This window comes from Poeciliopsis prolifica, unplaced genomic scaffold, assembly GCF_027474105.1.
Source record: "Poeciliopsis prolifica strain line A6 unplaced genomic scaffold, Auburn_PproV2 SCAFFOLD029, whole genome shotgun sequence".
In the NCBI taxonomy this organism is placed as follows: domain Eukaryota; kingdom Metazoa; phylum Chordata; class Actinopteri; order Cyprinodontiformes; family Poeciliidae; genus Poeciliopsis; species Poeciliopsis prolifica.
This window is the reverse complement of record NW_026562404.1, coordinates 3,057,767-3,083,969: the sequence shown is the minus strand read 5'-3', so window position 1 is coordinate 3,083,969 and position 26,203 is coordinate 3,057,767. Positions and strand designations below refer to the sequence as shown.

Here is a 26,203-nt window from a genome sequence, read left to right as displayed (position 1 = left end):
ACTGAGACAATAAGCTCCGTTTGGCTCATGAAAGGTGTGAAGCGGCTCACTGCTGCCCGAGTCCCTCTGTCTTTGTTGCGGGGTCTGATTTCAGCAGACAGAAGCAGCTTCACAGGGAGCGAGAATCCTTCTGCTTACTCACCAGGCGGCCAGCCTGTGACGCAGCCCTGAACTCCACCTCCATCCCCATTTTTTTTTTTTTTTTTTTACACACAACACACTCTGACTTCATCAGCGCTCTCCCTGCCCGGCCCTCACACAGAACAAGTCTGACTCTTGCAGAGAGCACAAGGTTCCCTCTGGACGGCGCTCCTCCATCACAGACAGACAGGACAGTACAATTTTTATTTTTATTTTTTATTTATTTATTTTGTTGCCTTCAGAGCAGCGCTAAGCCCAACAGGTCAGAGCAGCATGGGGAGCAGCATTTCATGTGTCCCCCAGCATAACTTCAGGTACTCCAGCAAGAGCTTCATTCGCAGAAACAGGTAAGAAGAGCTCACCTCGTCCAGGTTCTCCGTGTCATGCGTTGTTGCTTTGGACCCGGTGTTTGAGCCGGGAGGAATTCCCGGGGTCTGTCAGGAGTTTGAGGTGAAGGTTGTGAATGTTACCAGGGATCAGGCGGTGATACTGGATGGACACCGAGCGTCAATGATCCAGTTGCCCTTTCTGTCTCCTACTGAGGTAACAGCTCAGCTGCCAGTAAATCGAGTTTTCTTGAAGAGAAACCTGACCTTACTTATTCATAAAAGTATATATATATATTTATAATAACATAAATTGTTGCTGCACCAATATAAGATACTCTGATGACTTTAGACTTTGGACACATGAGTGGATCGTATTTTGTTTTCCATATAGTTTCCTGCAGCCTCTTTGGATTAAATGCCCGGGCATGTCCCAACTCTGCAGCACATCTGATTGTGATTGGCTTTCTGTGGATGCAGCTTTCAATCCACTGGGCGAGCTTACAAGATCCGATTTACCCCACTTTAGATTAATAATAATAATAATAATAATAATAATAATAATAATAATAATAATAATAATAATTTAAAAAGGTAGAAAAGCTCAACAAGTGAAACTGGAACATCGAGCGTCTAAATGGGGATTCGTGTTTCCTGCAGCCTTCTCTCTCTGTGTGACATTGGATCAGGTGAGGCTCAGGTATTCCCCTGAAGAAAAAGAGGACGAGCTCCGCTGAATGCCACAGCAGTGACTTGGGGAATGTTGGGTGTGCAAAAAACCCAACCATTACCTGTCTTATTATTTACAGTGCATACCTCTTTCGCTTCAACTGCAAGATTGCATGTCAGTGTGAGCCTCTCATGCTTTTCTTTTGTGCGCGAGTCAATTCAAAAATAAAAAAGAGATCTAAAAAAAAAAAGGGAACACTATCACTCTCTTCACACCCATGAATGATTAATGCTGGATGTGGACTTTCTGAATAGAGACCTTGGTTCCCAACAAGCAAAACAAAAGGCTGCGTTGTTGCACGGCGAGGAAACTGGCGCACATGTGCACAGATGAGCAGATAAAGTACGAGCTGACACCGTGGCACCGGTTTTTATCTCTGCAGTGCTTCCTTATAAAAGAAAAAAAATGTGACAGTAATGGTAACAGATGAACCGCATGCAAAACAAAGAGGGGGCATTGAGTGCTGATTTTCCTATGCATATGCTCGCCATCAGAGGGACAAGACCTGATTGTCCTTTTAAATGGCTGTCGTTGATGGAGTGAATACAATGGAAGTGACTTTGATTAACTTGTGGGGAAAAAACAAAAACACGATTAGCGGTCATTAATCTGCAGCAAAGCTTCAACCGGATTTAATCTGGGTTGTTTTTTGTTTTTTTTTTTGTTTACATGTATTGTCTCCACCAAGAGCAGGAAATTACATTTCCCAACTGTGAACAATAGAAATCCGCTTCACACACACACACACACACACACACACACACACACACACACACATAAACACACCACACACACACACACACACACACACACACACACACACACACACACACACACACACACACACAATGATTTTGGAGTTGACACATTAACTTCCTCGCAGGCTTTGATGTGAAGTTGCCTTAAACCATTTTGGGTCCATGTGTTTGTTAATCACAGTTAATGCATATTCCACACTTACCAAGGATTGCGTCAGAAGAGCGTTAGCGCCACCTACTGGCTGGAGTTGTGCAAAGTTACGTGTAATTTTTCCAAAATTATAACTGGACAGAAAAACTATTTTTTTATAGTTGTAAAATATTTCAGCAATTATTTATTGGCAATTAGCACGATTAGCAAAGTTAGAATAAGAAAACAAAATCTCTGAGTTTGGCATTGAGCAGATGTTCACAAACTTCTCACCTCTGAACTTACAAAAAACTTTCAGGCACTTCTAAGCCTGACTATAATCATGACAATGACGGTGTATGACATTGTGATAAAATGGCAACATAAACAGGATCCACAGCTAATGGTTCTTTAATCTTTTGTTAAAACACACCAACATAGCCTTACTCGGTTCTGGCTTCTTGTTTTCTGCACAGTTTTGTTTGAAATAGCTTGTTTCATCTTTGTGCTTCCTCTGACATGGTCTACAAATTCGTGTCAATACTGAAATTAGCTAACTTTGAGTCTCATTGCTTAGTACCCACACTCAAATCAGGAGTATTGTTATCGTGGCTATATGCTGCTTTCACTGGTAGGAAAAAGATCCGGTCTTTGAGAGTACAACATGCCAGACAATCTGAAGATCAACCCAGTGACCAGCCAATTTTTCTGTGAATCTCTAATCTTGGTAAACATGCAATTGTGAGCATTAACCAATTACATTCTTGTCTCTCGTGCAGCAGTCGTCTGTTTCGCAAGAAGAATCCCCAAGAGGGACAGGAGAAATCCAACAGCATCATAAATATCCTGTGCACAGTCACTCCAAGGAAGGTAAGAACCTCCTTCATCTCCCCTGATGCAGCGATAACACAGCAATAAATCGTCCATTCGACTTAGTAAATGCTCTACATACAAACATTCCTCTGTGAACTTTTACTATTAAAACAGTTTCTGGATGTTTATGTTTCTGTGTCTGGTTGCAGGAAATGTCTCCTAAAGATCTACAGACGATAGAGAATATAAAATGGGACCCCCCTTTCGCCTATGACCCGGCCAGTGGGTGGAAGAAGAGCAGCATCAACGTGAAGAATTTCGGCCGGATGATTCACAGCTCCAAAGTTCGTTTCCGTTTCCTGCACTGCCAGGTGAGCGGAACAAAATCATTTGGCAATGGCTGCATGATGAAATGTCAGGAAAGCAGCAACAAAAGAAAAACAAACATCACCTCTAACTCCTCAGTGCGGTTTATGACATTGACTGAACCCAGAATGACACATCATTCCAGTCATCCGTTCGAAGCCTGGGAAATCCAGATCTGAACAAAACAGGTGGAAAGTAACAGGGTTGCTGTACAGTTTTTGAGACCACACTTTGGTTTTGACGTGGTGGCTGGTTGTGAATAAGCCAGTCGGTTTCAATCAAACAAGATTGCAAGCCTGTGTTTGGACACGCTCACATCTGCTGCAGTTGTGAAACCTCCTCAACACAGTTAGAACCTCAGGGTAGAGAGAGTTGTTCTGATCACAGGGGCTGATAGAGGACATGCCGGCTCCTTGCGGTGGGAAATGTGATTTTTCAGAGCTGTGTCACAACATTGTCAGAAGCGTAGGACCAAAGATTGATTAAAGGAAGAGCGTCACAATGGCAAAAGAACACAACGTATTTTAACAAATCACCACAAGTACAGAGAAACTTGAACATTTTGTGAATCATCCAATACTGAATGAACTAACATTTTTTGGCTGAAGTTTTGTATATTATGATTCATTTAAAACATTTCTCTCTCACCCTATGTTTTATATGGATAAACTAATGGCTTTCCAACTCCTCTGCAGGACATACACGACTGCTACCTGGATCTCTTTGAGTCACATCTTCATTTTGTCTCCAACAACACAACTGGGCTAACCTATCAGGTGAGGACTTTTCAAATACGCAGTGACACACTGCCTCAGCTACATATATCTTTTTAACTTTTACAAGTCTGATTTTATGAATTCATAAATTCTGATGCGTACCCCCTCTTGGCTACCAGCACGTTGTTGGTAAACAGAAAGTATGATTAAGTTACTTCAGCTGTCTCGTAAAGCGACTGCGGCCATTAATCATCCGCTTACTGTGCATGCTGGGAACTCAACCCCCTGCCGAAGAGAGACAGCTACGCACCTGCATGCGGCGTTAGACTGCAGACAAGCTCAGAAAGAAGACAGACAGGGATTCATCATTGATTTACACAGGCTGACATCAGCAACATGGTGATTTGTCCCTTAAAACGCTGATCTGAATGACATCATAAACAGAGCAGGGAAATGTGTTAACACTGTGGTTCCATAACCACTGGTGCTGCTTAGTTTTACTCAGTGGAAAATGCGTAATAAAATGCAAGATAAATACAAATCGATTAGCTGTTCTGGACCAGGAACAAGCATTTGTCGCTTCTCGAGCTGTGTTACATTTACCTTTGAAGTTGGACCATGGATCTGGGAATAACCTCAAACACAATCAGGTTTCAGTTACATGTTAAAAACCTGTTTAGTTTCCGAATGCTCACTGACTAAATCACTGTCAGACACACAGGCTGAAACAATACACCTGTCCACATTTTATATGTTGTATTCTACTATGCATGAACATTTTGCCAAAAAATGAAATACATTTTCACTGCATCTATCGCAAGGTTTGCATGGTGAATCTTGAAACTGGAAGAGGTGAAAATCTTTTCCGTGCCACATACCAGCTTCTAAAGACTTTTCAGATCCCCCCCCCAACTTCAAACTCGGAAAATTAAACATCTAGAGCTCCTAGTTACTCGATATCCTTCCACCAATCCTGCATTGCCAGCTTCAACTCCTGTTGTAGCTCTTACTGTTATATTCTATATAAAACATTGCATTTATTGTGGTGGTTTTTCCAGAAAGTTTGAGGATCACCTTGATAAAAGCAGGAACACCTTGTCCATTTTTGTTTAACAACTATGATGAGAATGAGGTTTGATTTGAATATGTTAAAATTATTGTCATTAACAGTATTAGCATCATTCTATTTATAAGCCAAAATACACAAAGCATGCACACATGCATTTTCATCCATGGTATATAAATGGAGGTTTAGGATCAATGCCCTTCTTTCTCCCCATACTTTTCAGAAAATGTATTTTTGTACAGTCTATAACTGGGTCGTGCTTCAGCATTGTTTCGTTTTCACACAGTCACTCCACAAATGCAGAATCTGTCAGGCAGCTGCTTGTTTGTGGGTTTGTATTTAAAATATTCTCGTTACGTTGCACAGGGAACTCTACCGTTGAAGGAGCTTTCTATCTGCAACCTGCAGCAGAACTGTAATCACAGCCAACCAGAGGAATATGCTTTCCAAATAAACGGTAAGTGTCTTTGTGAGAAATAATCCAGGCAGTTGTTGGCACAGAGCGCTGGTATGTTATAATCATCGGTTGTGTTTTATTGGTTATCACTCTCAATAAAAATACAGAGGGTTTAGAAGTTGAAGTGAGATTTCAACATCTTTTGGATTTTCTGTTTTTGTTTAAAATACACTATTTTCAAGTTTCAGCCTCCCCCGTTTCATCCTGTTTCAGTGATTCAAAGGTGCCGCGACCCTCCTGACCTCTTCACCTCCAGTCAAACTCCAGACTAACTAGAGCCAGGACCCCTTCACCCGTCGGTCAGGCGAGGGCGGGGGGTAAACTGGTCTTAAAAGCCTTGCTTGTTAGACAACAGGTGCACCTCAGTCAGGCCAGCTGTCGTGCTGAAAAGCCCGGCTATTGCTCTTAACCTTGTCACTTCACATGATCTATGACGCAGTCCAAAAACTGCAGATCAATATCGGCTGGAAATATAAATTTGCTGTTTTTCTTTTGAGAAAGCAAGCATACATAAACCACTTTGGGATAATCCTCCTCAGTCATGACGGTGTAACGTTTCTGTTATTGTAGCTCCTCATCATTTCCATCCGTCTAAAGTCTTTGCTGTCAAAACACATAAACTCTTTGGTGTTGCTTTTATCGTAAATTAGCCCTGCAGTTTCTCAGAACAGACTTCCCACATTCCAGTGTTATGTTTCAGGACTCATATTCTTTGGTATGAACCCTTTTTCTTGCCGTTTGGGAGGCCTCGCTGACAGGAAACATGAAAAAGGAAGTACGGATGAGTTCTGAGTCAAAGGAAAGACATGACAGAGAGCTGCTCCACGAGGTGAATGGTGGCTTGTTAGAAGGTGACAAAGCAAACGCAACTCCGGAGGATGCTGAAGAGTTCCCGGAAGACCCTGCATAGTTTAAATTAATGTGGCTGTGAAAGTCGGCTAATGACGGATAATTGCTTGTAACAACAGCTTGTAGCTTCTGTAAACTAACCGATGGTTAGTTTACAGTTTAAAAACTCACATCTTGCTGGAATTTAGTAGAAAAAAAAAACCCTTTAAGAGAGTGCAACAGTTCAAGTTTTGCCAGCAAAGGCCCTTAATTTAAAGCCAGTAAAAGAAAAACAACTCCCAGCCAAACTACTGCTTATCGCGGAGCGGTCAACGTTCAGCGGTTCGGTTCCAGACTATTAGAGTACAAAGCCACAGGCTGAAATGAAACAAAATATCTCTGGCGGTTATCTGTGGTATGTGCAGGACTGATAGGTAGAGGGGGATTGCAGCTTGGATCATCCCGGCCCTGTTTGCCCCCTCTGGGTAAGAGCAGTCTGTGGGAGGGAGCTCTTGCTCCAATCTTTAAAATACCAAACACAGCAGGTCAACGGGGCCTTCAGGAGCTTACATGTGGTCTGCATGTGTTAACTTTTCCTGTATTTGTTGCGTAACCTGCAGTAAACAAAGTTGGAGAGTGATTTCCTTTTTGTTTATGCTAATGTGACTGAAAGGCACACCTGAATGACTCGTTTTCCTTTCAATCCCGTCCGTCAGGTGTCAGCCTGAACCCCATCATCGTCTACTGCAACAGTCAGGACGAAATGGATCTGTGGTTTGGCCTCCTCAAGGCGAGCATCGAGCAGAATGGAGGCACTGCCATCCAACCCGAAAATTACACCAGAGTGAGAGTAAGTGACAGAAGGAAAAAGTTAATTTTCCTTCTGGATATTATTTCCGAATTCAAAGGCATTGCTTGACTGTATATTTTAATCTACCTCAGCTTTTGTTTCCAGCCACTCCTGATAAAGCAGGATGTGTGAGTGTGCAAATACAGTGAGTCACTTAAGGCCGCTGCTGGATTTCCTTGAAGCCCTGCATAACAGGGAGAGGCTTGGACCGCATTACGACCTACTTTAAACTGAATGGGGTTTAAAAGCTGACCCCAACCTCACAAGAGGTTGATGAAACACGCAAGCCTGAATGTGTCATAAGAGAACAAAACAACAAAAGTAAAGCACCATACAGTATTATCAGAACCCTTGGTAAAGATATATACTTTATATATATATATATATATATATATATATATATATTATATATATATATATATATATATATATATATATATATATATATATATATAACAAATAAAGGACCTTATTTTAGTCAGCTGACTGGTTTGAGCAGCAACAGTTAGAGGGGCGCAAAACAGCCTGAAAACATGTCTGTTACTCCTGCACTTTTACTAGCATCTCATTAAAAAACACTTAAAATCTTGGGATCAGTATGATAAAATATTTGTGCTTTTTCAAACTGCTGCATTTTAAAAATTTGGTTTATCCTGATTCGTGCAAATGGTCGATACCAAGCAGCAACATAATTGCTACTTGTCTAAACTTGCCCACAAGAGCAATAACCAAAGCATTTAAGTGTCACACAGAACCATCTTTGTTTTGCTGCAATGCACCATGGACAAAAAGAAACCCTCCCAAACTCACTCAAAGTGAAGTGAGTTTACTTTAAAGTGAACTTATTTTAAACACATCTCACCAGTGTAGTAGATGTGTAGAAAGGCTTTGAATTTAAGGCATTTTCTATTCCAAGAATAGAAATCAGATCATGATCAGTCACACTTGATAATCCCGCTTCAATTTACCTTTCCGCAGGTAAACCAGAACAAATCTGAAGGAAGAGAGGAGCTGAGGAACTCCATCAACAGAGAGCCCATCTATGAGTGGGAGGGCTCTCAGAGGGACAGCCTGGGGCCCATCAACTATGTCACCAAAGTCCGACTGCAGCACCTGCCCTGCCAGGTATGATTCGCCGGGTCCTTATCAGGAGTGAATCACTGCTGCTGGTCACTTGCATGTTTCTGGAAACACACGGTGAAGTACAGCTGAGTGTAATTCATGACTGTTTCCAAAGTGTGGGAATTTCTTCTCATGCTGAATAAAAGAAGGATAATATCAGCTCCGAGGACAGGTGACTCACAGTTTTCCAATTGCGCAACACTCTGCATTACCTCAACACAATTCAAAGGGTGAATTAAAAGGGAGTCCACATTTTTCCTCCTTCCATCTAAATATGCACCAGGCAGTTCCTTAGACGTGCACCTCAGAGTTGGCAGCATTTAACCAGGTGGCAACACCTGTCAGTGAAGAGAATCAGATAAGAGCTCTATAAATATTGCTACAGGAGCTTCGCGCAGCAGCCAATCAACCAGAAGTTCTGACACGTCTGGCATGAATATCCGTTAATTCTTCATGGGAAGCAGCGGCAGCTCTATTGATGTGATTTAGGGCCTGGGCGTGAGATAGGCATTTGCTCGGCTCACAGAGCGACTCGACTCAACTCACAGCTGGAATGTCAGCTGTCTGTCCAGAGACACGCCCTCTCCAAGAGAGAGGAAACATAAACTCTGTCAGTCTGCCGCTCCTTTCAATGCCCCATGAACTGGTTCGACCTGAGATCTCACCAGGAACTTCTCAAAGGAGAATTCAAACATAGAGCTTGTTATTTGTTTTTGTTTGCACCGGATCTCGCTGTCTTTTCTTTTCTGGAGTTTGCAGGGTTTGCCTTCTTGCTTTGAGAATAATTTAGAAACCCGTTTATCTTTCAGAACCTCAAGGGTGTAGACTTTTAAAATGTCATATGTTTTTATTCTTGCAGGAGATAATTCTTTTGGCATCTTCATTTCGTAACAATCCTGGCTAGTTGTTCCCAGAAGCTAAACGGTGGTCTGATAGGAGTCAAGTCCAAGATGGACTATCACTTTAAAACAAATCAAATGTCATAAATCTCCAGCAGCTTATTCCAACGCTATCTTTTCTTATCCCAAGACATTCTAGAGGTTCTGTCAAAAGAGTACAGGCATTTAATATTTTGTGTGCAAAACAAAAAGCATTTTTAAAATAAATCTGGATTAGTTGATCTTGAAGCAAAGTTGATTTCTGTCATAAAACACCTACAACATGTTTATAACACCAGTTTATGCTATTTAAATAAATATTAGAGGTTAGACAGATTTCACACACTTCATATTTACACGCAGTAAGTAACTCCATTGGAGCCCTCATTTGGGATTAATCCAGATTAGCTGGTCCAAGCGGCCAAGGCTAACAGCTAGTCTGAGACGCACCAAAACCAGAGTTTATTTCTACTGTTTTAAAATGGTGAGCTCGAATGTCATAGCCATTAGCTTTTGTATGCAAGAGAACAACAACTGAATCGACTACTGTGTTAACGGTTTGACCTTTAAACAGAACCTTGAAACTACTGAAAGTTGAAAATGTTGCTACCTGATAAAACCATTGCCAAGACAAAAGGAAAAAGTGCTTCATTGCCACCATATCTTCACAGGAACAAAATGACAGACTGCTGGTGATGTACCCTTCCACCCTGATCATCTTATCAGAGGAGAGCAACGGGCTCTTCTACAAGGTAATGTTCACCTCCTTATGCTCTTCTACTTGAAGATTGTGCTCCTGTCAGTCTGTGTGTTTGCATAAAGGAGTTGCACTCAATTGTCGTTCTGATTACAGGGCAAGCTTCCACTCAACATGATTACAGTAACCACTCCCTGTCAGGACGTTAAGCCCAACACCTTTATGATTGAAGGTAGGTGTGCTGAATCAGCAACACCGGCACGTTGATAAGGGAACATTATATGTTTTATGCTAAGTGGCTAGCTCTCGACTTGTCTTGCGTCACAGAGCGTAACCCCTCAATGAATGAGAGGGGGGGTTTCCACGCTTGGTGAATAATGTTCTTGCTGTAGCACATTCCAGTGAGCAAGCAGACCGAATGACCGTCTTTGTTTCTCTGTCTGCTCTTCACAGGCAAGCTGATCAACCCCATAGTGGTGTCCTGTCAGGACAGGACAGAGTTCTGTGACTGGATCCAGCAGTTCAAGGCTGCTGACGTCCCTGTTCTCAGCCCTCCACCCCCCGTGTATGACATCATATACACGCCAACAAACAAAGAGGTGAGGGCCGCTCCCTCTCACACTCAGAGAAACATTATGTTGCCGTCTGCAGCTGATGGTGAATTTAAAGAGCAAATACATCTGCTGAACTGGTAGAGCAGGAATAGACACAGCCGTTTGGTGGGGAAACCACGGGCCCTAAAAACTATTTAGGGAAAATAGTTGCGCAATGTTTTTGTATTACTAGGTAGTAATACCTTGCATTCTTTCATCTCCAGCAAGCAACAAAGTTCGATAGATGGAGTGGAAACAGCCAAGGAAGAGCGGAGTCGCTCAAATACAGCCAGCCGCCAAGCGGCCGTGGGTCCTTGAACCTTCAGGTACCGGTTCATGAGGAAAACCTGATGTCTCCAGGATACTCTGAGCCTCTCTGTGTAAGTCAACCTTGTCCTGCTCATTCAAACAACAGATCAGTAATTATTGAAGTGAGCACCTCCCTTGGCATATTCATTTAGCAAAAGTCCAGATGAACTGGTTTCTATGGGCTAAAGCAGACATTATAGTCCAAAAGCAGCCAAAACCAGAGCAGATTTCTGTTCTCTCTATTTTATTAACCTTCAAAGTACCATCAAGGTTGCCTTTAATAGTTATTGTGGAGAAGCTTATGTGTTTGCAGGGGAAGTGGAGAATGGAAGTGGTGTTTCTTCCTGTTTTATGTCACTTTGAACAGAAAAGCCTACCTCTATTTCCTTTAAAGGTGCTTCTGCTTCTGCTTCTAGATCTGCCCAGTGCATAAATGGAAGCAGTTTTAGGGTTTATATAAAAGCATCTAAATAAACCACAACACTACTTTTGATATTATAGTTGTCTTAAGATGTTAGAGGTCCACTTTGGTCTTGGACCCTGTCAGGCTTTCTCTCAGCAAGCTCAGCTAATCTGGATTCAATCTAAATGAAGAATCCAAAAGAGCCATCTGCTCCAGGTTAAATATTAATTGCTTGCTTGTAAAATCCTTAACGATCCCTTTTAAAGTTTCAAACTAATCAAACAAACAATTAATATGATTGTTGGAGTTAGTTGTCCTTGTGTCACTGGCACGCATTTCGGAGAACTGAGCGACACTTTTCTTCAAATAAATGATTAAGCATGGGCTGAGCCCAAGGTACTCCTCTTACTGCTGTTCAGGTGGTGAGCCAAAACACGGAAAACAAAACAACAAAATCACCTTCAGATGCACTTCTCAAAGTTCTGACTCGGCAGAAAAAGTTTGATTGTAAATGTCTGTCTTCTTTTGAAGTCCAGAGGCTCTCTGCATTATCAGGACCTCTGACCAAACTCCCCCAGACGTGGAGTTTGCATCCTCCCTGCCAGTCCAATTAGCTTTAAAAGAGGGCCGAGTGCCCAGAACTAATGTTGCTGCTAAACTTTTGACCTTAACCACCACTCTTCCAATTAATTTGATGGAGATGTTTTTTTCTCTAGCTCTCAAATGACTTTGTTAACTAAAAACAGAATGTGACTTGCTCCCTACAGTACAGCCCCAGTCGCCCCTCCTCAATCGAGACGGCCCGACTGGGCAGCAGGACCAACAGCGTGTCCTCCCAAACCAGGCCCGACCGCAACCCGAGACCTTTGTCGCTGCGCTACTCCTCGCCGCAGCACGGCTCCTACCTGCAGCCTGCGGAGAGCGCCCAGCTGTCTCAGATCTACAGCACTCCCTACTCCGCCCTGCACCGGGTCAGCCCTCAGCGGCTGGAGAAAGCCCCGCTGGTCAAGGTAAGTCGGTCTGGCGTCGAGCTCGATAACCAAATATTCCCTTTGAGACTGTTGGCTCACTTTACATGCCATGTGTGCATAAACTGAAATAGAAACGGTCGGTAGCAAGATCTTGGGAGGGTTCATCTTCTGGGCTTAACAACAGATGGGAAAAATACGGACTGGGCTTGAAAGCTCAGTCAGTTTAATCATGCATATAATTTAACATCTATTATGATTCATAAACAAAGTGTTTTTACTGCCCTTCTGCTTCAGATATTTGTCTGAGCTTATCCAAAATGTTTATTTAAAAACATATTGCACCTGAGGAAATTGCATTAATGTTTGCTTCCTTGACTCACATTTGATTCTGTTTGGATCAGTCTAATAGCTGGAGCACACCACAGACATCCCTGAACTACTCTCTGAGTGCCAGCCAACGCCACTCTGACCTGTGCGCCCTGCGTCAGCCCTTGTCTCCCCTGTACGATGAGCCTTGCACCCCAGAGATCTTCAGCCTGGAGGAGCCCAGGCCAGTGGTAAGTGGGTCAATGATACTGTATCTTCAGTTTCAGTTTACACCTGAACAGACTGTCTGATATCAAGCAGTGCACACCAACAAACTCAAGGACATTGTTAGTGCTGGAATTGTTTACTCTGAGGATGTTTCACAAAAATCATGTAAAGCCAGATAAAACTGTCGGAAGCCTTGTTATAGGTGCAGAAATGCATTTATTTCAAATATTTTGATCTTTGTGTCTCTCTCTCTCTCTTTCTCTCTCTTTTTCACCAGAAGAGCTGGAACAAACCAATCCAACACAACCATCAGGATGCCCCTCTCCTCCCCTCGTCTTTCCAGCTACGCACTCCCCCCATGGGCAGACGGACAGGGAGAAACCTGGTGCTGGCCAACACCCAGGCGCAGGTTTCAGGCCGAGATGTGGATATGCCTCAAAGCCAAGCAGAGCAGAGAGCAGAGGCCGTGTCGAGGCTGAAGCTCCTGCAAATGCCCAGTCACATTCAAGAGCAGGTGAGGCAGGAAACAGGTCCAGTTTCTGGATGCTCCAGTTTCTGGAATGCTAGGCTTCAAAGAGAAATACCAGGGCACTATGAGGAAGTAGAGCTAGTTTATATACTTGTGCAGAAGGGGATATTTAAACAGACCCTGCAAGTGAAAGGCACGCTTTGGAACATGCTGATTGTTTGTTGATTTTTTTCTATTTTCACATCTGCTGACAGATGCATCTCCCGTCAAGCTCTGTGAGGGACGTTTCTCACGCGCCTTATGGCTACTCACCAGGTAAGAATTTATGAAAAACTCCTTTGTACTCATTGCTTTCTGTTTTAACTACAGGGTTCAGCTGTGCTCATACAAAAGTCTTCATATCTCTTGAACTTTTACCCATTTTGTCCACTTACACAATCAACTTTTTGAAGTCATTTTTTGTTGTTGTTGTTTTTTAGTTATAAAAATAACCCTCATACATCCTGATGTTGTTCCGTCATTAAAGGATGCTAAGCCATGACCTTAAAACCGGGATAACAACCTGGTTCAACGCTGGTCTATCACATAAAATCTGTGGTAACGGCACAAAAGGTGAAAGGAGTCAAGAAGTGTGAATGCTTTTGTAAGGCGCTACATGCATACAATAAGTGCCTCTAATCGTGACAAGGATGCTGCGTTTGAGGATTGGCTGAAAAAAACAGGCACAATAATTAGCACCCTTTAAATCTGAAACTCTGACAAATGTGATTTATGGAACTTCGACGCAGCTAAATGGCTAATTCAACACTGGATTCACTCTGGTTGGATTGTCTGAGCTCTGGCTTCTGTCAGCAATATGACAAATGGTTGAAAGGTTACAGAAGTGAAGGTGCATTAAGTGTGCAAAACGTGCCTCTGGAGCGAGGCCTTTTCATGTGACGTCCCATGATTAAGAGGCTCAACGTTCAGACAGGACTTGCATTTTCTTTGTGACTGCCAGCACGCAACAAAACCGTCTGAGAGGAATTTATTACAAAGAGATTCTTTGGCAGGTTGTTGACATGTCATTTCATTTGTCAACTCGCATGTTTTTGGATTATTATAAGAGTAACAATGAGTTTGTTGCGGCATGCTGCACCTCAGGATTTACTCTGCGGCTGTAGTGTGAATCAAGACAAAGACGCACCTCCTCTGGGACTTTGTCCAAGTTCGTACAATCATGAAAAAGTTTGTTTGGAACTAATCACACAGGAATTTTCTCTCACCTATAGATCGCCATTCTTACCTCGAACCCACGGACCCAGATGACCAGGAAGTGGACTATGACAACATTTGGGAGTACGACGGTGAGACTGGGATGATTCAGCCGGCGTGTGGAATTTCGACACAGTGGACAGGATTAGACTTTGGGGCCCAGGGCCTTGGTCCCATGGCAACTCGGCAGAGATGGTCATAAAACAAAACAAAAGGCCCGGCACTCGTCTGGACGTGCGCAAACATCAGATCACTATCACAGGGATAATAAAAGCCAACGGTTGTGGCCGGAGCGTCTGCTGGTGTGTACAGTGTGGAGTAACAAATCTGAGGAAGTGCTTTGTCCGGGAGAGTGGGAGAAAAAATAAAACACTATTGCATTTCACTTGTCTGGTTCATATGTAGCATTTAAGATGGGCACATACAGTGCATTGTATGTAACTTTATAATTATAATAATAATAATTATTTTATGTATTATTTAACTCCATTATTGCTATTTCGTTTGCATTATCTTTTCGTGTACTGTTTCATTTTGTTTCTAAATTAAATCAGCAAAAGCATTCCATTACAGCTTGAATTGTTACAAAGTATGTGATTATTTTTGTTTGTGAATGTTGCAAATTTAATAAGCCGCATTGTTAATGGCGTGAACCGATTGTCCTAAAGGTGCTAGCATTGTAAAAAAAACTCATGCAATGTAAATGTGTGACTTTTCTATTTTTGTTCGGTGTGTTTTTTTATTATTAATATTTGAAAATAAAAGAGTGGAAAATCTACCCACAAGTTAGTCTCTTAATTTCGAACATTTTTGATGTGGCACAGTTGTAGGGTGATCTTTGAAATTACTAAGAAACAGTTTTTTAAATAAATACTAAACATAAAACATAAAAAAAAACCCTGAAATGTAAATTAATAAAAAAAGAGATTATATTTTATGAAAAAAATGCATTCTTAATTATATTGTCAGATTCTAATATGTTCAGATTTCAAAGACAGATGTTAGCTTAATAAGCACATTTGTTAACTTAGTTCTGGTTTTACATCTGGGATCATCCATTGCATGTTGTTATTGTGTATGGCTGGGTTTTCTGGGTTTCTTTCTTGGTAAAATCTAATTCTGTTTCTGTATGTCTGTGTTTTTATGTCTTGTGTGTCTCTGTAATGGACTGTCTGTCCATTGTGTCTCATTCCTCTCACACGGTGACTGCTGGGAAAGGCCGGTATAGAAAACAAACAAAGGGCTTCGTGTGCAAAGAATGCTTTCCTCCCCTTTTCATTACATTGCATTTGTTCATCATAGCCTAAAGCAGACTCTTTAGTTAAGAGTCATTTTCATTTCACTTTTTTCATTTTCATCATAAAAGTTCAGAGAATTTTCTAAAGAAAAAAGAAAATCAGCTTTTGTGAGCATTATGTGAGGGATGTTATGACTTGTACTAATGTTTTTAAAACACTTGACTCTGTATAACTTACATTCATAACTTTGAGATCCTTCTCGTTCCTAAAAATGATGACTCACCTTGATAGATTTCTGCATCAAATATTATTAATTAAAATTGCAATCGACCGTTCACATTCTTCCTCAGAATGAGGGATTGACTTGATGGAGTCAGTCTGGCTCCTCGATGAACTGATCTCGACTCAATTGTGATTTACTCAGGCTAGTCAAAGTTTACTCAATTTAGACTTGCCTGTAGGATCTTATTGGATTGATTTGATTATATTATATTTCTTTCAAAAAAAAAAATCAATTCTGGTTGTTGAATTACAAACTTTTCAAAGTAAATTAACTCACTTGGAACTAAATAGAGCAAAGTTCGGGTGGAACAAGTTTGCCATCTACTGGAGAAAAAATGTTTTCCTGCATACTGAGTGTGACTGTATAAATTAGTTAATTGAGTTAATTAGTATTTCAAACTCTAGATTTCAGTCTAAAAAAATTTCCATTACAGATTTATTTTAGTTTTTTTTTTGTCAAACTTTTACATTCTTAAATAAATTTTAATATCAAAGATAAGTGATGACAATACAAAAAACTGTTTTAAATTATGATTTAAGAATGGAACAAAGGATACCCAATCCAACCTGGCCCAGAGTGAAAAGATGACTACATGTCATGTTTTCACTGCTGTTCTTGACAAGAACCTTTTTGACAACATGAAGTAGGGTAAAACATCTAAAAAAAGAAACACATCATGTCCTGATTTAAAGAAATACAAGAACAGAAGGCAAAAAATAAAAAATAAATGAATAAATCACTGATATTGGTCAGTCTAGAAAGTGTTACAAGGCCATTCCTAATGCTTTGTTACTACGATGAGCCACAGTGAGAATCATTTCATAGCTGACTGAAGTTTCTTCAGGAGTACAACCATCCAGGTCACAGAAAAGCCAAGAATAACAATCACAAGTTTTCCATGCAAGGCCAGGCTGAGTTGGAGGGCTTTTGTATAATTTGTTAATTAAATTATAACTTAAAAATAGCTTTTTGTAATTACTAATGTTATTTTTTATTTCTAATACTTATGTTTGTTTCACGATCTGAATTCATCAAAAGAAATGACTTGAGAAGTGAGGAGTCGCCCCTGAGTGTTTGAGCCGCCACATGTCTGAGTATTTCTTTAACAAGAACCAGAACCCAGATCAGAGAAACTTTTTCTTCTTCTGTTAAATAAACCAGCGGCTCAGTGTGACACACACAGCAATAAAACATCCCTCAGGACTTTACAGATGATCCACTAGGAACAAAATGCCCTTCAAGTAATTTATTGCATGACTGATACTGGCACAAATTTTTGTTCCTAAAATAAAACATTCTTTTCTACCATGTTTAATGTAACATTGAACCCTGCTTCTTCAAACTCGACAAGGAATTGGTGATAAGAATATTTTACATACTGGAATAAAAGCATCTGATACATAAAATTCCCAGTAAAAGTCGTCCCCCTGAAATGTTTAAGTGCCTCAAATTCACATTTAATCATCACACATTCATTTGTCATGTCACCTCAAGTCTGTCCAGCTCAGAGAAAACCTGCTGCTCGTCTCCCGTCTTTATTTACAAATTTCTCAAACCTTCTTTTCTTACCTTTGGTCATTTTAAACCTCACATGAAGGCTCTCACGTTTTAAGGGACGAAGAATTGAAAAAGTTTAACAAAAATGAAAACAATCTGAAGCTGAATATGAATGTCTGGAGAGGTCAATGAAACTCTTGTTTCTTCTAAAGACTGATGTCCTTTGAAGGCTCAAAGAGACTTAGAGAAAATAGAAAATCGTTTAGATGGAGAAAGATCAAGACTCTAAGGCAGGACAGCGGGTCCTCGTCTCACTGGTTGCAGGCTCCACTTTGACGTACTTACGCAGGTATCTGATGGCAGACAGGGCACTCATGTTGGCCAGGAGGGCTAGAGAAAGGAGAAACCAAATGAGAGTCATGACAAAACTTACAGGAGATTGGAAATTTTCATTGTGGAGCTTTTAAAATCTGATTTTATGTTAAAATAGTTTAGTTTCTGGTTGTATGTTTAAGAAATTACGACAGAGCCTAAAAGTGATACTAAAAGTCCTTACAGTCTCTCCTAAGCTGTATGTTTTTCCACTTTAATGTCAGAATAATAATTAAAAAAAAAGCTTTAAGTTACAAAACACTGTTTGCAAGCTCTCTCACTACATTAAGTGAGAGAGCGCTTCACACAGTAGCAATCCACCTACCGGCCTTCCAGGCGTCACCAGTTCCAGGATTAGCAGTCTTCAGTACCCATGAAGCAAACGCAATACACACCAAGCACATATCCGACTGTTTCAGAGGCAGGAAGGGGGCATCTAACTCTGAAATAATAGGAATGATTTGAAATAAATGCTCCATTTATGCAACTTTGCCACGTGGGTTTATAGAAAACTACTCATACTTCCAGGACAGGACATTGTTTTCAGCCGTGAAGTTCATAAAACCTGCACTAACTTTTCAGCCAAAGATATCATTTTCTTCAAAACCATTAGAAAATAAATTAAAGGCACCTGCATTTTGAAAATGAGAGATTTAAAAAAAAAAAACACTCTGAGAGCTGGTAGTTCAACTTCCCCTCTAAGCATAAATCTCTGCTCTCTTGGCAGCTTAGAGGAGACTCTCATTGAGTGAAGTCGAGTTATCACGTAGGACCATGCCTCTTGGCTCTAGCACGGCGTTCTCTCAGTGTCATCTGACAGCTGGGGAAAGAGAATCTGTCCCGGTCTCAAATGTTAGGGTAGAGTGGGTGACATTTCTACACCACAACCGCCAACATGTGAGACAAACAAAGAGAGACGGACTGAAAAGGTCAGACGAATTACTATTGTGTTGTCCAGAGGACGGAACTAAATTTGAGTCGGCTTATGTTGCATGCACTCATAAACAGTCCTGGTGAGAAGTTTACAAACACTTCTCAGTGGCAATAATGGAGTATTAATTTCTTGGCCTTTTATGATTTATTTAAACTGTTCTCTTTCCAGAAAGCTAGTTTTCATGTGAGGGGTCATTGACCTGTCGGAAAAACCCAACTGTGACCAAGTTGCAAACTTCGGTTCCAATTTGTTCCTCATCGCTGGAAAAACAACAACTGAGAAGTTCAGGAAAGACCCAGGAAGCATCAAGGCTTGAGCCAATCGCAAAGCTAAAGCTGTTGAACATTGTTCTCATTGTCCATATTTAAGATACTTTTAATTGTCTAAGGCTTTGTTCTAAATAAGAACAAAGCCCCTGTCTAAACATCAGCACCTTCAAACTGGACTGAACTTTGGAGCTGTCCACATGGACTGACCAAATAACTCTCTGCATTTTGGAGAAAAGTTTGATTATCAGATAAGACAAAAATTTAACTGTTACTTTTTAAACTGTATGTCTTGCGTTGAATGTTTAGGGTTTTCTAAACATTACAACAACAGGGTTTGTAAAGGGTTTACAATTGTCTGCTGGACTTATTTTTAAAGGTTTTATTGGCTCTAGTGGCCTTTATTTGATAGTTAATTGACAAGAAAGAGGGTAATGAGAGAATGGAAAGACATGCAGGAAAGATCGCCAGGCTGGGAATCGACCCTGCGACAGCCACTTTGAGGGCAAAGGACTCCATATGTGGGTTGTGCTTAACCCCTGCGCCCCCTGTCTGCTGGACTCTTAATCAGTTTCGCCTGTCATGACTGGTGTAACTGAGTTTGGTTTGTAGACCAACTTGCTCACACACACTTTACAGGTCTACCCACAATTATTATTTTTTAGGAGATGGCCAGTCCAAACCAAACAGTTGATGCTTTTTTCAGATGAGCCACTTTACAACTAATCTGGGCGTAAGATTAGGGGCTTTCACCATTGGGATGACCCTGCTGGCAAACTTCAATTTCCTGACTAAGGTACTGAGATGCTGCTTCAAAACTTCCACACATTATTCTTTCCTAAGGATCCCTTCAATTGCACAAAATGCTCCAGCCCATCCTTCGGCAAAACAGTCCTGTCTCATGATGCTGCCACCGCCTTACTTCACATTTGGGATGGTGTTCTCAAGTTACAAGCTTTTCTCTCCAAAAACTATGATTATTATGGCCAAAAACTTCAAAGAAAAACTTTTCTCTGTTGTTATTTTGCCATGTATCAAACAGGAATAAACTTGTTTGATACATGGCAAATTTAACTTCTTATCACCTAAGAAATATGTTTTTGCGGTTGACATTGTCTGCACTAATGCAGACATTAGTAGACATGTAGACATTGTATGCACTAAAGTCATTTATGGAGTACTTTTATGCAAATACAACAAATGGGTTTGTGGCCACCCTAACTATAAGAGCCTAATAAGTGTTTCCCTTTTGTTTAATGTGTGCTTTGTAAATAATTTAGCTTACTTGGATCAGAAACAGCCACCTCCAACCCCTCGTATCTGCACGGCTGCAGTGCAAGCTGTCTGGAGATCCTTTCCTCCAGGTGGTAAAGCAGTGGGTCGGGAAACGTCACATCTGGGCTGCCCAGCGTGTTGACAGGAAAACCAATCTTCTGAAACTGATGACTGGAGTTTTGCCTCACGGGCTCAAGCAAGTCTGTCCTCTCCTCCTGGGCTGCAGGAGCTGTGAAGCTAACCTTCCTGAAGGAGAGTGAACTCAGAGAGAAGAGATTCTCTGCGATGTCGCTGTCCGTGAAGAAATTCTCGTACACATCAGTGGTGATCTGCCTGGAGTCTAGTTTACGGCTGAACCTGGTCACCACCTTCACTGGTCGGTAGTTTTCCTCTTCGTCAGATTCCCCGGATGAATCGTCAGATGAGGAGGATGCAAAGAAGTGTTCGTAGGCCTCTGGGAACTGGAAGTTTCTGCAAGTTGAGCGAGAGTACGAGAATATAGGAACTGGCTTGCCTTTGTTCTTCTCTTCTGCTGTTAAGAGAGGGTAGAAGAAGCTCTCACTGTCAAACTCTGAAAAGAAATGATCGTAAGTTTCAGGGATCGAGTTTCCACTGGTGTAGAGCGTGGTTGTATCTTCTCTTGCTGGCTGGCTGGAAATGGACTGTTTTCCTCCAAAGAAGTACTGAAATATGTCTGTGAACGAGATCCTGTAGGTGTTTGTAGAGGACGAAGGGAAAGTTGTGTCTTTTTTCGATGTGCCATTGTCTGCAAAGGTCAGGTTTTCTGTTTCTTGTTCTTCTAAGACTCGTAATCCATCACCTTTGCATGTGTAGCTGTACAAATCCGATTCCAAGGCTGGCAAATTGTGCACACTGACTGTTTTTGATATCTTTTTAAGGCATTTCTGAGGCCTCTCAGTGAGCACAGGTTGGGAATCAGTCTCACATTCCAACATCATGCTCTCTGGACCTGATTCTGGATTTTGACTGACCAGCACAGGATCACTCTGCCAGGTAACAGATCGTGAAGATGAGGAAACAACCTCATGGACTTCTTCAGTGGCTTCTTCCGGATTGGGCTCATCCTCTTCAATAAAAATGCCTGAATCAACCGCTGTTTCCTCGCTTTCTGTTACAGCTGGAAGTAAACCGTGAAGAACAGGTTCATCTGCATTTCGTAAGCCCAATATGTCGTTTATCGTCAGCTTCTCCATCTCCCTCCAGAATGACGACATTGCAAACACAGAATTCAACATCCTGCCTGGTTTATCCACATCTTTAGATGCAGTGACGACTTCATTCTCTTTACACGCAAATGTACGGTTTGTTTCCTGATCAGCCAAGAGGTTTTGCTGCTCTTTTTCTTCTTGAACAGATTCATGCTCATTAACAGCTGAACAAAAAACTGGAAACTTGTTTTCACTGGAAAGTGAAAGGCCTACTCCAGAGTCCAGAGTGGGGCGACATGACAGGTGTGGAGGAGTTGTTTGTAAGTTTTCATTTTGGGAAGCTTCGGTTTCTATCTGAATGTCACTCCTTGAGTTTGAAATTGGTGATATTTGTACATTTTCGTGTTTCTCTGAGACAATATTTGTTGTTAGAAGCTCTATAGAATCTGTTTGTTGTTCTATGTCTAGACCAGAAACACTTCCAGACAAGTAGCTTTTGTTAGCTGACTTATTAATGTGCTCTGATGTTAGATAAGTACGGATTACTTCATCCAAAGTCTCATCTTGGAATGCCCCGGGCTCAGAAGTGATCCCTCCAGTTGTGTGCACAGAAAAGGGAGTCTCTTCCAGTGTAGTGCCACTTTGATTTGTGATCTGACCATCACTTTCCAGCTCAAAGTCACTTTGACACACTGTGCGTTTCTCCAGGCCAGAATTTCCAGCCTCAGCTGCCAGGTCTGACTTAGCAGTGGATAGTTTGCCTTTTTGGACAACTTCCATGGCAGGAGCACATGACTCTGCACACGGTAAACGGGTGACTGATTTGACCTCCGCTGGTGGATGTTTTGCATGTTGTTCATTTTTACAGTCACTGGCTGACACATTTCTTTCATCAGACGGCGGAAGATCGGCAGATTTCGCTTCCTGCTTCTGACCCTTTGACTTTTCTGTTTCCACTTTAGAGGCTGAAACTGGCGAGTCGGGATGATTTCCAATCAAACCGGGGGATTCTGTAACCTGAAACTCACCGTTTGGTTTTGAATTTGCTGCATTATTAGTAGTGTCATCACTTTGACTCAAAGGGGGTTTGGGTGTGTGGTTGGTTAAATAATTGCTGCCTGTGCATGCTTCCTGATGGAGTGGTTGGCACTGATTGTCACTTGGGGAAACAGAGAGTGAGAGCTCAATTTTTATCTCCTGAGCAGAGAAATTCTCTGGGAACCTGATGGTGGCGGGATTCGGAGTGAGAACATACGTGAGATTTTTATGTTCTTTTAAATCGAGTGTCTCCGTCGACAAAAACAGACGTTTTCCTTCTTTTGCCATCAAATGGTCCTCCTTTGAGTGCCTCCCACACGGATGTCCACCTTCACCTGCTTCCAGACTGAGTCGTCTCTTCCGTCTCCGCTTCCTCCTCAGGGAGACTAACTGAGTCCCCTCAGGAGACGACATCTTGTCTTCTCTGTAGCTCCACTTTGTGCAGAAACTTTCCGGACTTGTCGGCGTATCTTGCTTGACGTCGTCCATGCTCCTCCACATTTCCAATCTGCAGGGCTGAGCTCTTGAGTCTGAGCCAACGACACTCTCTGTTGAGTCATGGAGCGGGTTGCTCCCCGCAAACTCATCGACCACACTGTCAGTGAAGTCGCCCTCTGTTATGTATAAATCTGTTTCAGGTGATTTGCAAAAGCTCAGGGGAGAGGTGCTGCAGGTTTCAGGTTCTGAGAAGAAGTTGGACCCGGCTGTATCCGTTTTCATTGTGTTGATGTTCCAGATGGGGTCGACAGGACTCTGGCTCTCTTTGCCAAATGCTTTTTCCACTCCATCAGGCAGCGTGCTACACTTAGTGCTGCTTTTTGGCAGAGTGCTTGCACTCACTTGGTGCTCCCCTTGTTTTGCCTCTCTGTTGTTTCCAGCTCTCTCTTTGTCTGGCTCGGTCTCATTTGGACCTTTAAGCCGCTCAAAAAATATGTTGACAGACTGCAGGTGTATGTCCTCCTCACTGCCAGAGAGGACACTGTCAAATCCGCCGCTCTCTTTTGTCTCAAAGCACTGCGCCGCAGGAGGAGAGTCACTGCGCTTTAGGGGGCCGTCGACGAGGGGGTTGTTTACTGGGGAGCCCAGCGTTGGGCAAACTCTTCGAGCTCTCTGGGTGAGAAGAGTGTCATCAAAATCACTCATCCCCGAGTCATCCACACGTGCTATTGAAGGAGGAAGTAGGTTGCACTCCTCACACTCCACAAAGAAGCACTCCCAGTCTCGGTCGCTGATCTCCAAGCTGTATTCAAAGTCATCCATCTGGGCTCAACAGAACCTGTGATGTAAAAGCACATTTGTTACTTTAAGATGATTTTCACATTGCTATTTGTACAATGGATACTTATTCTTTAAAGCTGAAGTAGGTGACTTTTATTTAAAAATAAGTTTTTTATGTATTTGTTAAAACTGTCACTCTTGATGCAGATAATTTCTTTACAAACGCTAAGTGTGCTATACTTACTACAGACACAAGGAGGGCAAGTCAAACATAGGAGCCATTGGAAGTCCGTCTTTCTACAGTTTGAAGATCTTTTTATGAGTGGAAAACATTTAAGAAATAATCTTCTAAGCAGTGATTGCTGATTTGAACTTGTCTCAGACATATGGGCCGATTATTTTTAAATAAATTATCTTTTTAAATGTAAAATGAATAAACCTACCAAACCAAGATTGATTTTCGTTCCCCTAAATATTTTAGCGTATGGCTATCCTGCAGCAGTAACAGAAGAAATCATAAAACATTTCTATTACACATATTCACAAAATGTGCTGATAAATATGCTTTCAGTTGTAATTGATGACATTTAGAAATATACACAGGATGTAGTTGTTTTATTATCATTATTATTACCATGTAGAAGTAATTACTTTCTCTATTAACGTAAATATTAAACTTGAATGTGACAAGGTTAACTGAACTGGTACACTAAGACAGCCAGCAAAAAAAAAAAGAAAAGCAAAAAAAAACAATCATATTATTTTATCTGAGTAGAATTGTGAAGCATTTGCTAATCGTGCAAATAACATACTCAGAAATGTATCCTCTTTCAGTGAGATTTATATCAATGAAAGTGTTATAAAAACAGGACGTCCTTTTATAGTTTCATTTTGGTTATTGAACACATATATATAAATATTCACACTTCCACAGGTTCCTACCTGTCCTGCTTCAGCTGTGACCTCGGTCCACACAGTTCAGAGGTGGAGGTAGAGCCTGCAGAGCCATGGCATTTTCTTTCTGGAGGGCGTCTCCCCAGCAGCAGCAAGCAGTGCAGCAAGCCCCATGATTTGTTAAATATAGAGCGGTGCTTTAGATCACGTAATACACGCAGTGTTCTTACAGGCAGCCGTGCCTGACAGAGGTATAATGTTTCACAACTTGAAATAGATTTTCCACCAGCACACAGAGTCACTGGTAATGCTGTGGTTTTGAATGTGATTTCAGTGTGCTGACTTGTTGCTGACCTCTAAAATCCTACACTAATTCATTTTGGGAGACTAAAAAAAAAAATTACATTTCATCACTTGCATGCTGTGATTTCTCATCAAAAGAGTTCAAATCCAGCAGAGGGAGCAGTAGCCTGTCAGTAACTGTAGAACAGCAGGATCACGTGAAAGTGTGCGTCAGCCAGCTGGTAGCAAAGTGACGTGATGGTTGCAGAGTAAATTCAAGCCTTTCCCTTCTAATGTTTCCAGATACAACCTGGGAATAAGAGAGTAGGAATGGCGGATTTGTTATAGGACAGGCAGAACGTCGAACAATTAGGTTTACATTGTTTATTCTTCTCATTAAATTGTGAAATTAAGGCTTTACTTATGATATATGGTGTGAGGTCAAATCCATTGCTTAAAGGGCAATGTTATATTTCATCACATGGTTAGGTGTAATGTAGTCATGCGTTGGTGTTTATATTCAAATACATTTGCTTCAGTCTGGCCTTTTTCCAACATTTCTGTGTTTTTTTCTTTAATCGCATAATGTTGATTTTGTTGATTTATTTCTACATCAGATTTGAAGAAAGTTTATATTTGTTTGGCTCAAATGCATTTTTGTATTTAATTTTAACGGCTTTCTTAATATTTGTAACTTTAAGGCAGTTTTTTAATAACACAGACTTCATATTAAAGAAAACATTATTTTACATGTTTTGTTTTTTTAACTGTGTGGTCGAACGGTTGACAGCATTGTTGCCTAACAGGAAGAAGGCAGTTAAAAAAACAGAAACACAGCCAAACACTTGGCTGTGTTTCTGTTAATTAAATTCTGTTAATTTTAAAAACTTTTTGAAAACCAGCACATTATGACTCAATTTAAGACATTTTTAGAGCAGATGGAGAATAAATCAATTCTCCCAAGATAGGCGGTTCAACATTTGCTGCCAGTTGCCACAAACATTTGACAGCTAATGTTGCAAAGGGCTTTTACTTTTGCACATAAGGCCAGGTCGGCCAGCTTTTCCCTTTAATTGATAAAACCATCACTGTGGGAAATGAGGAAGACTCTCAGTCTGATATACTAATTGAGAAAATTCCTGATGACACATCAAAAAAAAACAAAAGGATAATAGAGGAAACAACTAAAATAAAGATGAAGAAACACTGTTTTTAAAACCGTTATGGCCTCAGTTGAGAGAATCTTGAGCTCATTATGTGAGAACATGAGTCACATTTATGAGATGTATGAATCGTTAGATTTGAGCTCATAAATAACCGGGTGAG

The 26,203-nt window shown here is 41.3% G+C and overlaps 2 protein-coding genes across 3 annotated transcripts; one reads left to right on the top strand and one right to left on the bottom strand.

The window, feature by feature from the left end:
• Positions 1 to 248: 248 nt before the first annotated feature.
• plekhn1 (pleckstrin homology domain containing, family N member 1) lies at positions 249 to 15,189 on the top strand. 2 transcript variants are annotated; one of them, XM_055049917.1, is made up of 16 exons: positions 249 to 488; positions 2,865 to 2,955; positions 3,108 to 3,269; positions 3,960 to 4,040; positions 5,413 to 5,503; positions 7,048 to 7,181; positions 8,160 to 8,306; positions 9,853 to 9,933; positions 10,035 to 10,110; positions 10,332 to 10,477; positions 10,696 to 10,851; positions 11,951 to 12,193; positions 12,556 to 12,711; positions 12,969 to 13,202; positions 13,412 to 13,472; positions 14,429 to 15,189. In XM_055049917.1, exons 1-16 carry the CDS (start codon positions 415 to 417, stop codon positions 14,611 to 14,613), a joined length of 2,118 nt encoding a protein of 705 aa, XP_054905892.1. In that variant the 5' UTR covers positions 249 to 414; the 3' UTR covers positions 14,614 to 15,189. The 2 variants fall into 2 exon arrangements, with proteins under 2 accessions (XP_054905892.1, XP_054905891.1); XM_055049916.1 differs by having other exon boundaries at positions 12,966 to 13,202.
• Positions 15,190 to 16,508: 1,319 nt separating this feature from the next.
• Positions 16,509 to 24,754, bottom strand: LOC129372568 (PPARGC1 and ESRR induced regulator, muscle 1). Its single transcript, XM_055049980.1, has 4 exons — positions 24,644 to 24,754; positions 20,287 to 23,759; positions 18,127 to 18,243; positions 16,509 to 17,819 (listed from the first exon to the last, which is right to left on the bottom strand). Exons 2-4 carry the CDS (start codon positions 23,741 to 23,743, stop codon positions 17,707 to 17,709), a joined length of 3,687 nt encoding a protein of 1,228 aa, XP_054905955.1. The 5' UTR covers positions 23,744 to 23,759; positions 24,644 to 24,754; the 3' UTR covers positions 16,509 to 17,706.
• Positions 24,755 to 26,203: the final 1,449 nt, after the last annotated feature.

Bases quoted from the DNA above. Each gene is read 5' to 3' on its own strand.
- LOC129372568 (XM_055049980.1), bottom strand. From the start codon at position 23,743: ATGGATGACTTTGAATACAGCTTGGAGATCAGCGACCGAGACTGGGAG. The intron at 18,244-20,286 runs GTAAGCTAAATT...CTATTATTTCAG, and splicing joins GGTGGCTGTTTCTGATCCAA to AGTTAGATGCCCCCTTCCTG. The intron at 17,820-18,126 runs GTAGGTGGATTG...TCCTTTCTCTAG, and splicing joins TGGTGACGCCTGGAAGGCCG to CCCTCCTGGCCAACATGAGT.
- plekhn1 (XM_055049916.1), top strand. From the start codon at position 415: ATGGGGAGCAGCATTTCATGTGTCCCCCAGCATAACTTCAGGTACTCC. The intron at 2,956-3,107 runs GTAAGAACCTCC...GTCTGGTTGCAG, and splicing joins GCACAGTCACTCCAAGGAAG to GAAATGTCTCCTAAAGATCT. The intron at 4,041-5,412 runs GTGAGGACTTTT...TACGTTGCACAG, and splicing joins CAACTGGGCTAACCTATCAG to GGAACTCTACCGTTGAAGGA.